Source organism: Lissotriton helveticus, chromosome 6, assembly GCF_964261635.1.
Source record: "Lissotriton helveticus chromosome 6, aLisHel1.1, whole genome shotgun sequence".
NCBI classification, from domain to species: domain Eukaryota; kingdom Metazoa; phylum Chordata; class Amphibia; order Caudata; family Salamandridae; genus Lissotriton; species Lissotriton helveticus.
In genome coordinates this window covers 830,911,295-830,925,364 of record NC_136067.1, presented here as the reverse complement: position 1 = coordinate 830,925,364, position 14,070 = coordinate 830,911,295, and the positions used below count along the sequence as shown (strand labels likewise).

The 14,070-nt window shown below is 44.6% G+C and overlaps 1 protein-coding gene across 3 annotated transcripts in view; it reads left to right on the top strand.

Annotated features, from left to right (window-relative positions):
• Window positions 1–14,070, top strand: part of MTRES1 (mitochondrial transcription rescue factor 1) — an 88,172-nt gene that overhangs the window by 56,323 nt on the left and 17,779 nt on the right. For all 3 annotated transcript variants that reach the window (XM_078648423.1, XM_078648424.1, XM_078648425.1), the window contains exon 3: window positions 12,292–12,364. In XM_078648423.1, the coding sequence (XP_078504549.1) occupies window positions 12,292–12,364 (73 nt within the window). The remainder of the gene's footprint in view (window positions 1–12,291; window positions 12,365–14,070) is intronic.

The window sequence follows — 14,070 nt, the reverse complement described above, 5'->3', positions numbered from 1 at the left end:
TAATCACTATGTGAGTATGCAGGGTAATCAGCTTTTCACCAAGCTCACACACACCACCAGCCGTCACTGCAAGCTTTCACCAGGCGCACACACACACCATTAACCATCAGTGCACACTTTCACCAGGCATACACACACCACCAGCCGTCAGTGCACGCTTTCACCAGGCACACAGAGTAGTGAGTGCAGAGTAGAGTAGTGAGTAGTGAGTAGTGAGTGCAGAGTAGTGAGTAGTGAGTGCAGAGTAGTGAGTAGTGAGTGCAGAGTAGTGAGTAGTGAGTGCAGAGTAGTGAGTAGAGTAGTGAGTAGAGTAGATTAGTGAGTAGTGAGTGCAGAGTAGTGAGTAGTGAGTAGAGTAGTGAGTAGAGTAGTGAGTAGTGAGTGCAGAGTAGTGAGTAGTGAGTGCAGAGTAGTGAGTAGTGAGTGCAGAGTAGTGAGTAGTGAGTAGAGTAGTGAGGTGAGTAGAGTAGTGAGTGCAGAGTAGTGAGTAGTGAGTAGAGAAGTGAGTAGTGAGTTGAGTAGTGAGTTGAGTAGTGAGTAGAGTAGTGAGTAGAGTAGTGAGTAGTGAGTGCAGAGTAGTGAGTAGTGAGTAGAGTAGTGAGTAGTGAGTGCAGAGTAGTGAGTAGAGAAGTGAGTAGTGAGTTGAGTAGTGAGTAGAGTAGTGAGTAGAAAGTAGTGAGTAGAGTAGTGAGTAGAGTAGTGAGTAGAGTAGTGAGTAGAGTAGTGAGTAGAGTAGAGTAGTGAGTAGTGAGTGCAGAGTATAGTAGTGAGTAGAGTAGTGAGTGCAGAGTAGTGAGTAGTGAGTGCAGAGTAGTGAGTAGAGTAGTGAGTAGTGAGTAGAGTAGTGAGTAGAGAGTAGAGTAGTGAGTAGTGAGTAGAGTAGTGAGTAGAGTAGTGAGTAGTGAGTGCAGAGTAGTGAGTAGAGTAGTGAGTAGTGAGTAGAGTAGTGAGTAGAGTAGTGAGTAGAGTAGAGTAGTGAGTAGAGTAGAGTAGTGAGTAGAGTAGAGTAGTGAGTAGGACATCACAGGCAGCAGCTGTGCAAGCTTCTTACACTCACAAGGAGACCACAGGCAGCAGAGGTGCAAGCTTCTCACACTCACAAGAAGGACATCACAGGCAGTAACGGTGCAATATTCGCACACTCACAAGGAGATCACTGGCAGTACACACCACATGAACACACTCCATAACACATAGCAACAATACATTGGCATTTACAATGCCATTAGCTCAAACTCAAATAAATCCGAGCCCGATTGCATTTCTAATGCTTGTTCTTTAAAAGGGGGGTATAGCAGTCAATGACTATTGAGAAGGTTCACATGTATCATGGTACCTGAGAACCCAAGAGGAATACAAAGGCTGACACCATCTTCTTTAACGTTAGATGATTAACAGAACATAGGTGGTAAGATGTAATATATCCGCCGCTCACTCAACATGATAAACGGATCTAGTTCTTTCATAGGCAATGTAGCAGGACCAGCTATTCTATATTGGAATCTCTAATATATCCATAACAAAACTTTTTTTTTAACCCCATCATTTGAGTTTTCCGTTGGTTTTGGCAGCGGTATTAGAAGCTCTTTATTTCCATTGTAGTACTTGGTTGAAACTGGTTTGCATAGGGTGCTGTCCTTTGATGTTGACACACACAAACTAGATGGTCTACTGTCAATTGGGTTTCAGGAACTGGTGTGTTGAATAAAGGAGCTTCTGAAAGGGTTTTAGAAATTGGCATCTCTATCCTAAGATGTTCCTAGGTGATTGGGTATTTCGGCTAAATCTCTAGTAATGGTTTGAATATGTGTGTAAGGACCCTTTCAGCATACACCTGTTTCTTTGTGTGCCAGTGACCCCTGGATTGCCAAACAATAAATACCGTCAACTCCTGTCTTAGTTTTGGCATTGAAACTAAAATTTAGCAGAGGCAGGTCCTGCAGAGGACTAACGCCAAAGGAGGGATTTATATGTTGTTTGCTGGTAAAGCTCTTGTGTATGTGTAATTAGCCCACAGCAAGTACAGCTAATACTTCTTTTCAAAGGATGATCCAATCTGAATGCTGATAGCTGCCTTTCACAAGGGTTTTGGTGCATCTACCGCAAAGATTGCTCATTTAGAATGGAGTGGCTCTGGCCAGTTTCATCATATGCTTTCCTGTCCCATTCCCAACTAGGTGGAGGCTGGAGTAATTGTAGTTAGGTGCAGAGTAGCCCCTTGGCTATGGCGAAAGTAGTGCTGTAATCACACCACGTGCATTCTCAGAGTTCATGCTCTCTGTGTACGAAGTTCCACAGGCGTCTTTCGCATTTTGGGCAACTATATGGACGGTTTGCGTTGATAGAGAACCTAGATTCAAATTAGTGATCTTGGCTCCCATGAACATAATTCCAGGTATTTCTTTCCCAAGTCCATTTTAGCATCTCCAGCCCCCAAGATGACCAACGCCCCCCATCTGAGGTGGAACGCAATCTCAGACACCAGCTGGGCGCACGTCCTGAACACCTCCAGCCTTGCCACCGCCACCAACCTCAAAGAGGGAGTGAAAAACTTCAATGCCTGGATCACCAATTGCACAGACAGCATCATCCCCATCAAGAGCACCACCCAGAGAGAATCCTCCAAAAAGGCCAGCTGATACACCCAAGAACTCTGAACAGCAAAACGAGACCCGCAGATAGTTGGAGAGGAGATGGCGCACCAGCAAGGACCCCTCCAAAAGAGCAGCCTTCAAGACCTCCCTCAACCTCTACCACCACCTGCTGAGGGAAACAAAGAAGACAGCCCTTGCTGCAAGCATTGAAACCAGCGCCAACAACACCAAGGAACTTTTCAACATCATTAAGGAATTCTCCAAACCCGCTGCCAACGAAAACAACATCACACCCTCTCAGGATCTGTGGAACAACCTCGCCCACTTCTTCAATGATAAGATCGCAACCATATACAGAAACTTTGAACCCCGACCCACAACTACGGACTTCCTCAACAGATATGCCACCACCGTAACTGACACAAACCACACACTGAACCACCTGGAACATCCTCTCCACCCAGGACACCATCTCCACTATGAAATCTATTCACTCGGGTGTTCCCACAGACCCATGCCTGCCCCACATCTTCAACCTTGGAAACTAAAGGATCGGCCAGGAACTCACCACCCTACTCTTCACTTCTGTCACCACCGCAACATTTCCTGATGCCTGGAAACACTCAAAACAAGCATTTACAATGCAATGGTCTCGGCATTATTAAAGGTAGAGCTATTGGCATTGCTCATGACATATTTTTTATTTTTTTTTAAATCACAAATAAATGGCATTGTCCTTTACATTGCCAATAGCACAGCCAGGGGGCAGGAGAGCAAGCACAGCCAGGGGGCAGGAGAGCAAGCACAGCCAGGGGGCAGGAGAGCAAGCACAGTCAGGGGGCAGGGGAGCAAGCACAGCCAGGGGGCAGGGGAGCAAGCACAGCGAGGGGGCAGGGGAGCAAGCACAGCCAGGGCAGCGGCCAGCGGACGGGGAAGCTTACTGGGGGTCGGGAGTGGGGAGGGTGCGGCTCAAGGAGGTGGGGGGGTCGCCTTCGTTGAAGAAATAGTGGCATGGAATGGGCAGAGGGATGTGATGCGTGGGGCAGGCTTTACGCGTGGGGTGTGGCCGGGGCCTGGGAGCGGACTAGGTGCGTGGTGGGACACAGGGTGTGGGGGTGATCGGTGTGCCCTTGGGCGGACTTGGCGGCCAACGGTGTGCACAGAAATGTGGACTGATTCCTTTGTTGGAAGTGCAGGATGGGCGCGTTGTACGGGGTGTTACATGCACCTTACACTAAAATATATGAAATTCCACAATCCAAAATTAAAGATGACACAATCCCACACTTTGATTTTCAATGCACATCTAACCCAGCAATTCATGTGCTTTTTACTTCCTTGTGACTTTAATGATTAGATGTGTGACCGAACAATCTCATTCTTTTAAGATTTTTTCACAGGAAGAATCCTTCCTCACCTCCTCCCTCTCGTGTCCTAAAATTAAAGACAGCTAAACATATGTTACTCAGCCTTCATAATTACTTATCAAAAACTCTGATGTATAGCATCCTGGGCTAAATTGACTAATACAAAGTTAGCAAGGAGTATGTTATTACATGGGTAAAGTACAGAGAGTGCTTAAATTTATATTATCAGAAGGCATGTTTTCCAAATTTCGATTCGGTCAAAAGGCAAACTGTTCGTGGCGACATTCAGAGCCTATAACAACATCCCTGCTCTAAAACCATGGGAAGGAAATGGCTAGAATTCTTTAAAAAGCAGTTTCTCAAGACAAAAAAATTGAAAGAAAAGCACAGAAATAACTTTTTTTTGTAAAAGTAGCAACGAAAAACAGCATAGAGGAAAAATAAGCAGCTAACGACAGTGAGTAAAGTTGAGAGATACACAGGTTGCAGCTGCTGGTGTGACTCCGGGGAGGAACATTTCCACCCACATTAATGTACATGTGTGCAGTTGATGACACTGAGCGTTATGACGGTGCTCACACCTTACGCAGTCTGAGGGGCTGCACCACTTAGAAACCTGTTTACTCAATGGCTGGGGCTCCATGCGAACGGCAGGGTACCCGGAGGCGCTGAACTGTTTGCCTACCAAAGGTGGGAAGTTGCGGCCTAGAAGGGTAGTTAACACTGGGTGAACGCCCAACCCCCAAGCTCACGGCATCTAACGATGGACTGATGTCAGAGCAGGGACGAACAGCGGGAGCAATAAATACAAGTACATTACAGTACTCTCTATCTTGAACCGGAAAAGCAAACTCCAGGGACTATAGTTAACACACATGCTAAGTAAGCTTTTCCGAGAACACGCGCTCGTTTTAAAAATAATTCACATTTTGCTGCAGTTTAATTGAAAAGATTCTCTTACTGGCTTGAAACTAAATGTTTCATTTCCTTCTGTTAATGAGAACATTTCCAACGAGAATGTAGTATTTGGTTCCAGAAATATTTGTATACATTGTAAGAAACCCAACACTAAAATTCGAATCACACCGCTTATTTGCAGGGCCAAAATGAATAGGCAGGTCACATAATGTTTGTGCACAAGCGTCGGGGACACCCCTTTTAGAGAGGGGGAGGTGGGGGCTGTTCAGTGGCATGTGTTAATTAACACCCCAAGAAACCACCCCAAAAGGAACATTTAATTTTGATTGTCTCGGGCCTGAGCTTCTGTACGACACGAAATTCGAAAGTTAAGAAAAGGGGTTGGGTGGCTGACAACACTTGAAACACGCGCCGGGGCAGCAACACGAAGAATGCCACAGCTGTGATCCCTGTTGAGTGCGGCGGGGATTGCCAGATGGCATGTCTGTGACTCTCCCCTCCAGGGTTGCTGTGCACTCCCCCGAAAATAAAGAAGACTATGGCCATCAAGTGAAAAGCAGGACAGGATACTAAAACAACAATAATAACAAGGAGGTAGCTATGGGAGCGCGGGATGGGGGCCGACAAAGGAGGTGCTTCATAGGACTGTGCCCGATGCTCACCTTCCCAGCCTTGCGAGATTGGTGCAATTACCGGCCAACAGTAAATCTCTGTCCTTCCCTTTGTCACACCTTTCTATCTACCCCCCCCCTGCCTCTGTCACTTCTCTCCAATATTGTCGTACCACGGCCACAATCACAGATGCGGAGCGTACCCGGGGCTTCCAATATTGTCGTACCACGGCCACAATCACAGATGCGGAGCGTAACCGGGGCTCCTGAGGCACAAAGGGCGGTGAGAGCCTAACTCAATGCGACTCGCACTGGGAACGCCAGCCGGGCCTCGCAAACCTCTCGCGTAACCAGCGTACGGCGCGTCTGAGGCAGCAAGAAATACGGGGCATACGGCGGCTGGAAGACCCGTACAGCGCCGGCTGAACACTCAATCAGTTCATTTTCCTGCTCTAAATCAGGCATCCTGCACTAAAACCTGTAGAGCATTGTCGTGGCAGAATCGCTGTGGTGAGATTGGAGACGGCGATGGAGCGTCTGACCGCCCCAAATCCTGCAGTTGCCGATCACCGCTGCCGCGGCCCTGATTGCAACATGGCGTCTGTGCGAGCCGGCGGAGGCCCCTGCTAGGAGCTGGTGAGCGGGGCTGTCGAGGAGGTGCCGTGAGGGCATGCTTGGGCCGTGGGCACTTGCGGGAAGCCTAAGTCTCGGCGCCCAGCATTGAGGCTCGGCGAACATTGTAGTTATTCGCGGGCGACGTGATCCGAAGCTGCGGTGATGCAACAGAAACTCCCTAATCCTGCCTTCACCGATCCCCGTCACCGCTACCCTGTATGTACCGCTGGGGCCGCGAAATGGCGGCCGCAAAGCTCCGATATTTTTCGGAATCGGGGGCGTGTTTTTGGCGTTCTGAGTGACGGATGACGTCACAGGTAGAAAGAACGCCAAAAACACGCCTCCGAAAGAGGCGGGGCTTGCATGGAGTGATGCCCCTCTCCTCCAATGGCTGGCCTCCGTTTAGGAAGCCAGCCAATGGAGGAGAGGGGCGGGTTCCAAGCCCCCTAACCTGAAAACATAATTTCTTCGGACTCCGCCCACTGCTTCGCAGTGCGACGGTCCTCGACCTAAAAATCTCCGCTGACCCCAGCATACTTCTGGCCAATCTCCCTGCTCCCATTCCCAGCGAAGGTACTGGAAAAGATCATCAACAATCACTGACCACCCCACCACCACCAGAACCAGCTTCCACAGATGCAGGACAAATGTCGCCGACTGGATGAAGATGTAAGTAATGATTTTTGGCAACAGCAGTAACACATTGAAAGATTCCCGGTGGTCATCAGACCTAGAACCGTCACCCACTCCCTTCAGCCATCCCAGAAACCTCGGAATCATCATTGACAACAAGCTCACCAAGAAATCACAGATCAACACCATCTCCTCTGCATGTTTCCTCACTCTGCGCATGCTGCGTAAGATCTTTTATGTGGCTACCCCTACACATGAGACACACTGTGACAAAAGCTCTCATCAACAGGACAACTGGACTACAGCACTGCCCTCAATGTAGGAATCGCTACACATCTTCTACAGAGACTTCAGACCATACAGAACGCCTCAGCCAGACTCATCCTGGCCTTCCCCGACAAACCCACATCACACCCCACCTCATGAAACACAACTGGATCTCCATACAGAACAGATGCCAATTCAAGCTGTTTACCCACGCACACAAGGCTCTACACAACCAAGACCTGCCCTAATTAACCACCGTGTGAACTTTCACAAACCATCGAGAAGAGTACGTTCCGCCTCCCTTTCACTTGCCCATATTCCCCTCACGTACTGAAGCAGAAGTGGAGGATGCTCCTTCTCCCACATCCCAGCAAAGACCTTGAACAGCCTCCCCACGCACCTCTGGAGCATTGCATCACTTCTGGAATTCCGAATGGCCCTCAATGCCTGGCTGTTCAAATAAGCCTCCAGGACCTGCAAGCGCCTATATACCCTATTGGCTGATTAGCTGTGCTTTATTAATCTGGATTGATTGATAAGTGCATTATTACATTTTTCAGTCCTCCTATTTTCCGAACAGCTATACAAAAAAAGAAGCAACAAAATCACTTGCTTTTAATTTTTTTTCCACATTATGGAGAGTTTAGCTCCATTGAAATTCCATGAAATCCTACACTTTCCTTTCAGTTACATGTTCTATGGATTTTAGACCTCTTTGGAATCTTCAGGATAACCATGTTAATAAATGTTAGATGGACACTCTGCCCTCCCCATTTTTTCTCAAATAGGAAATCTGAAGGTAGGATCTATGCTAATATGAGAATGATTTTTAAAGTGGTCTCTAATGCAGCAGATGACAGTGAGGGCTAATCTTAATCTGTTGACAAGGCTGTAGGACCTCCCACGTCAAAACATTGAAGTTCCAATACATCATGTTGCATAGAATTGCCATAAACGTTGTCTGATTCATTCTTTTCTTGATCATACTGAGGGGTTTAGGTCCTCTTTGAATCAATTGGAACATGCTTTCTTGTGGAAAACAATTAGCCACTTGGAAGACATAGTAGAGGTACATCTATCCATCATAAGTGTTTGTCACTCAGATCACTGTGCTCCATCTTAAGGAATTTATGCCAACGTCTCTCCCAGAGAATGTGTTCCTTGCTTGCTAACAACGTGAATTTTACTGCATTTTAGTTATTTTAAAGGTTTCACCACTGTCATGCAAGAAATAGCCTCATCCATCTCTATTAGAATACTACCATGGTATTAATCTTTCTTCTTGATGTAAGTCACCAGAAAGTAATTCTCTTTGCATTTGATTGAGAGCACTCTAACATTTTAAGGTACAGCGAGGGTTTTGAGAAATCTCCTTTAATGTGCATCTTTAAGGAAAATCCCTGCTGCTGACCCTTGCTTTAGCATTCCTGGCCTTCAGGTTCCTTCTGTCTGCAGTTAACCTGTGCTTCACTGGTACTGTTTTGTGTATATCTTTAAGGCCACCTTGTTTTTTCACTTTTTATGTTTTGTGACTACTCCAACGATGAAGCAGGCAAAGTCTGGAGACTAAGTGTCTTTATGCTTCTGGGTAATCTTTAAACGTATGTATCTGGGTCACACTTCTACTAGCATTGACCAGTCCCTGATTTCATGAAATGCAAATGGTATCTTTAACCTTACATGACTTTATTTTATATACTTATGGGGGAATATTGTCAGGATTCTTACTAGGGATGTTATGACTACGAGCCGACGTGAAGGAGCAGGCACCCACACCTTCACAAGATCTTTCTTCTCTGGCCTGAGTACAAGATATTAAAAGTTACATCTATGGGGTCAACGAGTAATCTTAAGAAGAGCATTGGAGATTATGGAAAAACACTTAGCAAACCTGGAGTTAAAATGGAGGAAGGAAGTAGCAGGTAAATACTTTGAGAAATGCTCAAGCTGTTATAAACCTCTAGTGAGGCTTTTGAACCTTCTGGCCACCTCTTTTCACTGGTATTTTCAGCGGTGGGTTATGCCAAGAGAATATGGTGTAAATAAAGAATGCACATCTATCAGGTTGTAAGACTAGAATGCACAATACAGTGTCAAATTACTGTTGCAGATATTATGCTATTGGAATTGAGATGCATCATAAGTCTAATATTAAACCAGAGGCAGAATTTATGACTGAAGAAATACCTTAATTAGTTTAAATGCATCTCAATGCAAATGTGTGAGGATACTGAGTAAGAGTTTGATAGCAGTGGTCTCAGTCTTTAGTAAATGGTAGCGCCAGCAAAGACGCCCCTTTTAGTATGCTTAGCTTGGAAGGAGATTGGGCTGATGAGGTGGTCATCTTGGCTTGTGTGATATCTTGGCGCTGACTGCAAATAGGGTAGCCATCTATGCTTGGGAATAATTTTAATGCTCTTTTTTTGGAACCCTTTAAGTACAAGAGGAACATTTGTACCTGAAATAGGTGGAGTGTCATTCTCATGGTGATTTTCAACAAGGAAAACCACCATCTTTGTTGACAACACAAACAGAAGCTTTTCTACGGGAACTTCCACTCACCTTGCCCATCTGTCAGAGAATGTATGATCTCCAGCCCTTTTCATGAATTTGAACTGAATGTTCCCCAGTCAGGTTGTACCTTCTCAGTGGAGACTTAAAACATATGTTTGGAAAAAGATTCAATTTTAGTTTCTCCGATCAAAAGCTTTTAAGCTGCATGGGAAATCCCACCCTTGGTAGGTATTCTATGTTTACCTGGTTTGCAGTGGCTGCAGAGGTTCACCACTTACTGGCACCCTAAAGAGGAAGAGAATGGTCTTGCTTAGGGCCTGTTTTTTTTTACCATATTTCACTACTTTTGTGGTTACAAAAGTAGTACAAAAACCATTTCAATGTTAAATATTTAAAGGTGATCATTTCTCCTTTCTTTGGCTTCATACAGTGGCTCTCACCAAGCAACCCAGCCAGCCCTTTTTATATAGTCCAGTAAATGAGATAGTTCACAAATTCAAATTGTAGACAACTACAGAGTCAGAAAAATCACCCAATAAAACCCAGCCATTGCAGTGTGCACTGGAACCAAGCTATATTTGGCTGAAGACTCTAATAAGAGCGAAACCGGTCCTGGGTTGCCTCTCTTTCAGTTCAGGGATGACCTGGACTGTTGCAGTTGGAACAGGGTCAAGACTGTTTTGCATATGGCTGGATCCAAATGAGGTAACCTGGTGGATTAGGATGCGGCCCTGAGCAGTTGCCAGTGATTGAGATTCATTCAGTCATTCCATCCATTGCCTTGATGTTGCACGTGACGCTCTAAGTGCAATGGGTATGCCCAGACGTGGGTCCCGAGCTCACTGTGCAACTGGAAACAAGCTCTCCCTAGCAGATTAGTTCTTATAAGGGCAAAACCGATCCTGGGTTTCTTGTCTTCCAATTCTAAGAGGACTTGTATTGGCTGCTTGGGCGGGACTGTTCGCATTGGAACAAGTTCAAGACTGATTTACATATGGCTGAGTCCGAACTGAGGTGGCATGGTGGGTGAAAATGTATGGATTTGGATGCGGTCCAAGCAATAGCCAGTGGCTGAGATTAATTCAGGCATTCCACCCATCACCGTGTTGTTGCAGTTGACGCCTCAAGTGCGACGGGTATGCCCAGAGATGGGTAGTGTGCCACTGGAGCCAAGCAGTACCTCGCTGAAGAGCCCTAATAAGGGTGAAACTGGTTCTGGGTTGCTTGTCTTCTGTCCGGCCAGGTCCTCACTAAACCAGAACAGGGTTAAGAAGATTGAAGTACATATGGCTGGGTCCACACTGAGGTGGCATGGTGGGTGATTGGCATGTGGCCCAAGCAATTGCCAGTAGCTGAGATTAATTCAGCATTCCATCCATCTCTTTGTTGCCAAAAATAAAGAAGCACATGCTTACATTAAAACTGCTTTAAAACAACACAGTCTCTTGTGAAGGATGCTACACTTATGCACACACAATTGTTACCTTTCAGCTGGATTTTTGTTACAGCTTACACCAAAAAAACACATATAAATGGCCACTTGCAGTTGCACACACAAGGGTGGCCATCTGTGAATGGTTTGTGACATAAATGAGGGCAAAGGAAACATGCTTTGACTAAGCCAATGTCTCTGTGCCCCTGTGTCACAGGGGCGGCCTATTAGCTTTGCCAGTGCTAGTTCCAAATGACTTCTAAGCATTCTAAGCAAACATTTGAGCCCTTTTTTTTTTAATAGAATCTTGTTTCATGGATTACAATCAGGACCTCTTCAGAGGGTAACAAGACCAATGAAGTGACCAGAATCCGCCTGGGAAGGCAGGCCATATTTCAGACAATTAACACATTTGCACTAATGTGAAATCATCCTCTTATATTGAGCATAATTAAAGGGAGATTTGTTATGCTTTGAGATAATATTCGGCATGTGTCTATTCAACAGAAGCTTAAAAGATTTATTTTATGTACAGGCTAATTGTAGTTTGTCCAAACACTAAACAATATTATGTGCACCGTCAATAGAGATTAAAGTTACCCTAATTTCTGAAACCTCATAGCAGCCTTTAGTCTGTTCAGTAAATGACTTTACCAAGAACACAGATAGTAGTAAACTTCTTTTGACAAAAATAGGTGGTTCAATCCATATCCAGTGCAGGAAATACTGTGGCTATGACTTTAACAAAATAGTTAAGGGTGTGCTGCAGAGCCTCAGTCTAGATCAATGTGTAAGTCACTTGCCTTTATTTCGAATCCTCCTTAAAGGAGACATTGCTACTTCTTCAAAAAATTGATTAGAATCTTTTGAGTATCACAATAAACAAAAACTTTTCTGTAATGAGCCGGCTCAAGAATAGAACTGGCTTTAATATTGAGTGGAATATCGCTTAAGACTGTTCTCTTCACTTGCAAGGCCTTCCTTATATTTAAATTACCTTAATGATTTGGTTATGAATTAGCACAACTCCAACTGCTACCCTACTTTTTTTGAGAACCGATAAAAGACCCTCTTCTGGTTTCCAGTGTTTGTGGCATTGTTATTTTTTGTTGTTGTATTTTTTTTATTAATTGAACATATTACGTTGTTAAATAATGGTATTCAACGTATGCTTCCATGTCAAAACTCTTCAATACCGTAACAAATTTCCATTTAAAAAAATGTTTTAGGTAGTGTCGAAATACTGTTTAAACCTCCCCAGTATTTCCTGCACAGTGCTTAAACCTGATAGGAATCGAATTTCTTTCACAAAAGAGTAAAGACATTTTCTGTTTTTTCAGCAAAGTGGAAGACGCATTCTATGCTAACCAACTCAGACTGAATGGAGAAAAGCTGTGGAAGAAAAGCAGAGCTGTAAGTTATTACATGACGCCCTAGAGATGGTAAAAATATACACAAAGTGTTATCACAATATTGATGTACTGTGATACACTTGAGCGAAAAAGTATCCTAAACAGTACAGTTTAAGGGAAATTTCTAAGAACAGCTTACAAGTGACATCCAGAGTGTTCAACGCAGATAATACATTGTATATTCCAGTTTTGAAAGTAGGGTTAGGAGGGAAGATGGAAGGGGCCAAGAGTAGGATGGGGAGTAGCAGATGTTTTCTGAAAAGTTGTCTTTTGCTGTGTCCTGGCTTTTAAGGGGGTATAGACAGTCTCAGATTCCAAGGAGTGTGGGGGCATAGCTGGATAATGCTTGCTTCTTTGTCACTTTATTTTGAGTTTTGGCGATTTCGAAATCTCCAGTCTACCTAACTTGGTGCTCCTGTGTGCTTTCTCACCTGATAGGCAAAGCTCTTCTGCTAGGTAAATTGGCTGTTTGGTATTGTAAACCCCTTGGCTGGCATTTCCATAAAGCAAGATATGACAACATCCTTAGACACACCAATGGTTGATGCCAAGTTTTAAGAAAAGATAAAAACGCGTTGTTGTTCGGAGAACAAAAATCCTTTTCTCAACGACCTTAAAGATGATTCGGCCTTGAATGGGATGTCATCTGGGAGAGGTAGCCTGTAAAGATGTTGTAGTATTGGGTTATGTTAAGCAGAAAACAGCAAAGAAATGTGGTCTTTAATGGTGGTACAGTCGGTGTCGGAAGGTGGCTTTGCAGCTAATAATGTATCATGGCATAAAGCTTTGATTATGAAGTCGAAGTTGATGATTGACAGTATTGCTTGTGAGGACGCCCATCTGAACCCAAGTTGAAACAAGGCTTTTCACTCCTACAACCCTTGAAGAAAAGGTTGGAATCTATTTAGAAACCTGCTGATTGCCAGTGGAGGTGGAGAAGCGCTGCAGGTTTTCTTTTTGGGGGGCGAGTCGTGATCAGTTCTGATGGCAAAGTCAGCCTTCATGGTGAAGTATTTTCTAGTCTCTGAATGTCTTTAGCAGATGATATTAGATACAATTGTTTGCTGTCATCATATTGGTGAACGGACACATTTTCATCAGTGTACAGATTCCTCAATGTCTAGATAGAAGTCAAAGATTATTGTTGATGGTAATAAGCTCTAGGGGGCACTGCACCTCAGTGTCCCCTATCTGTAGGCATTGATATTTATCAGACAGGAAGTAGAGGAGAACCACTCCAGGACTTTGCAGGGATTTAAGATTGTTCTCACCCACTCTCATTAGAGACTATAGTTAATTGACGTTCCTCCTAATAAACGTCTTTGCTCCATCCCAAATGGCGAGTAAATTGCTTTGCCAGTGTATGTTGCAGTACAGTAAGGAATACCACCAGTCTAGGGATGAACTCATAGAAATGCTATGTTCTAAGTTATCTTTAATAATTTGTATGTATATATAGACAATCGGTCCTCACCCTACCCTGCGTCAGAAAGGTTGGTGGTGCTGGAGACCAGACTCTTACTTATCCCATAAGGGGGCCATGTCAAGTGCGAAAACTTGAAGCCAGGTCTGTCTTACTTACCCACACCATTTCACATGCTGAGACTTTGGAGCCTACATTTATAGTAGGAACTATGAAGTCAAGATATTGAAGTGATTTTGGCTAAAAGCCCAGGTTGGCAGAATGTCTTACACATGACACAGCAG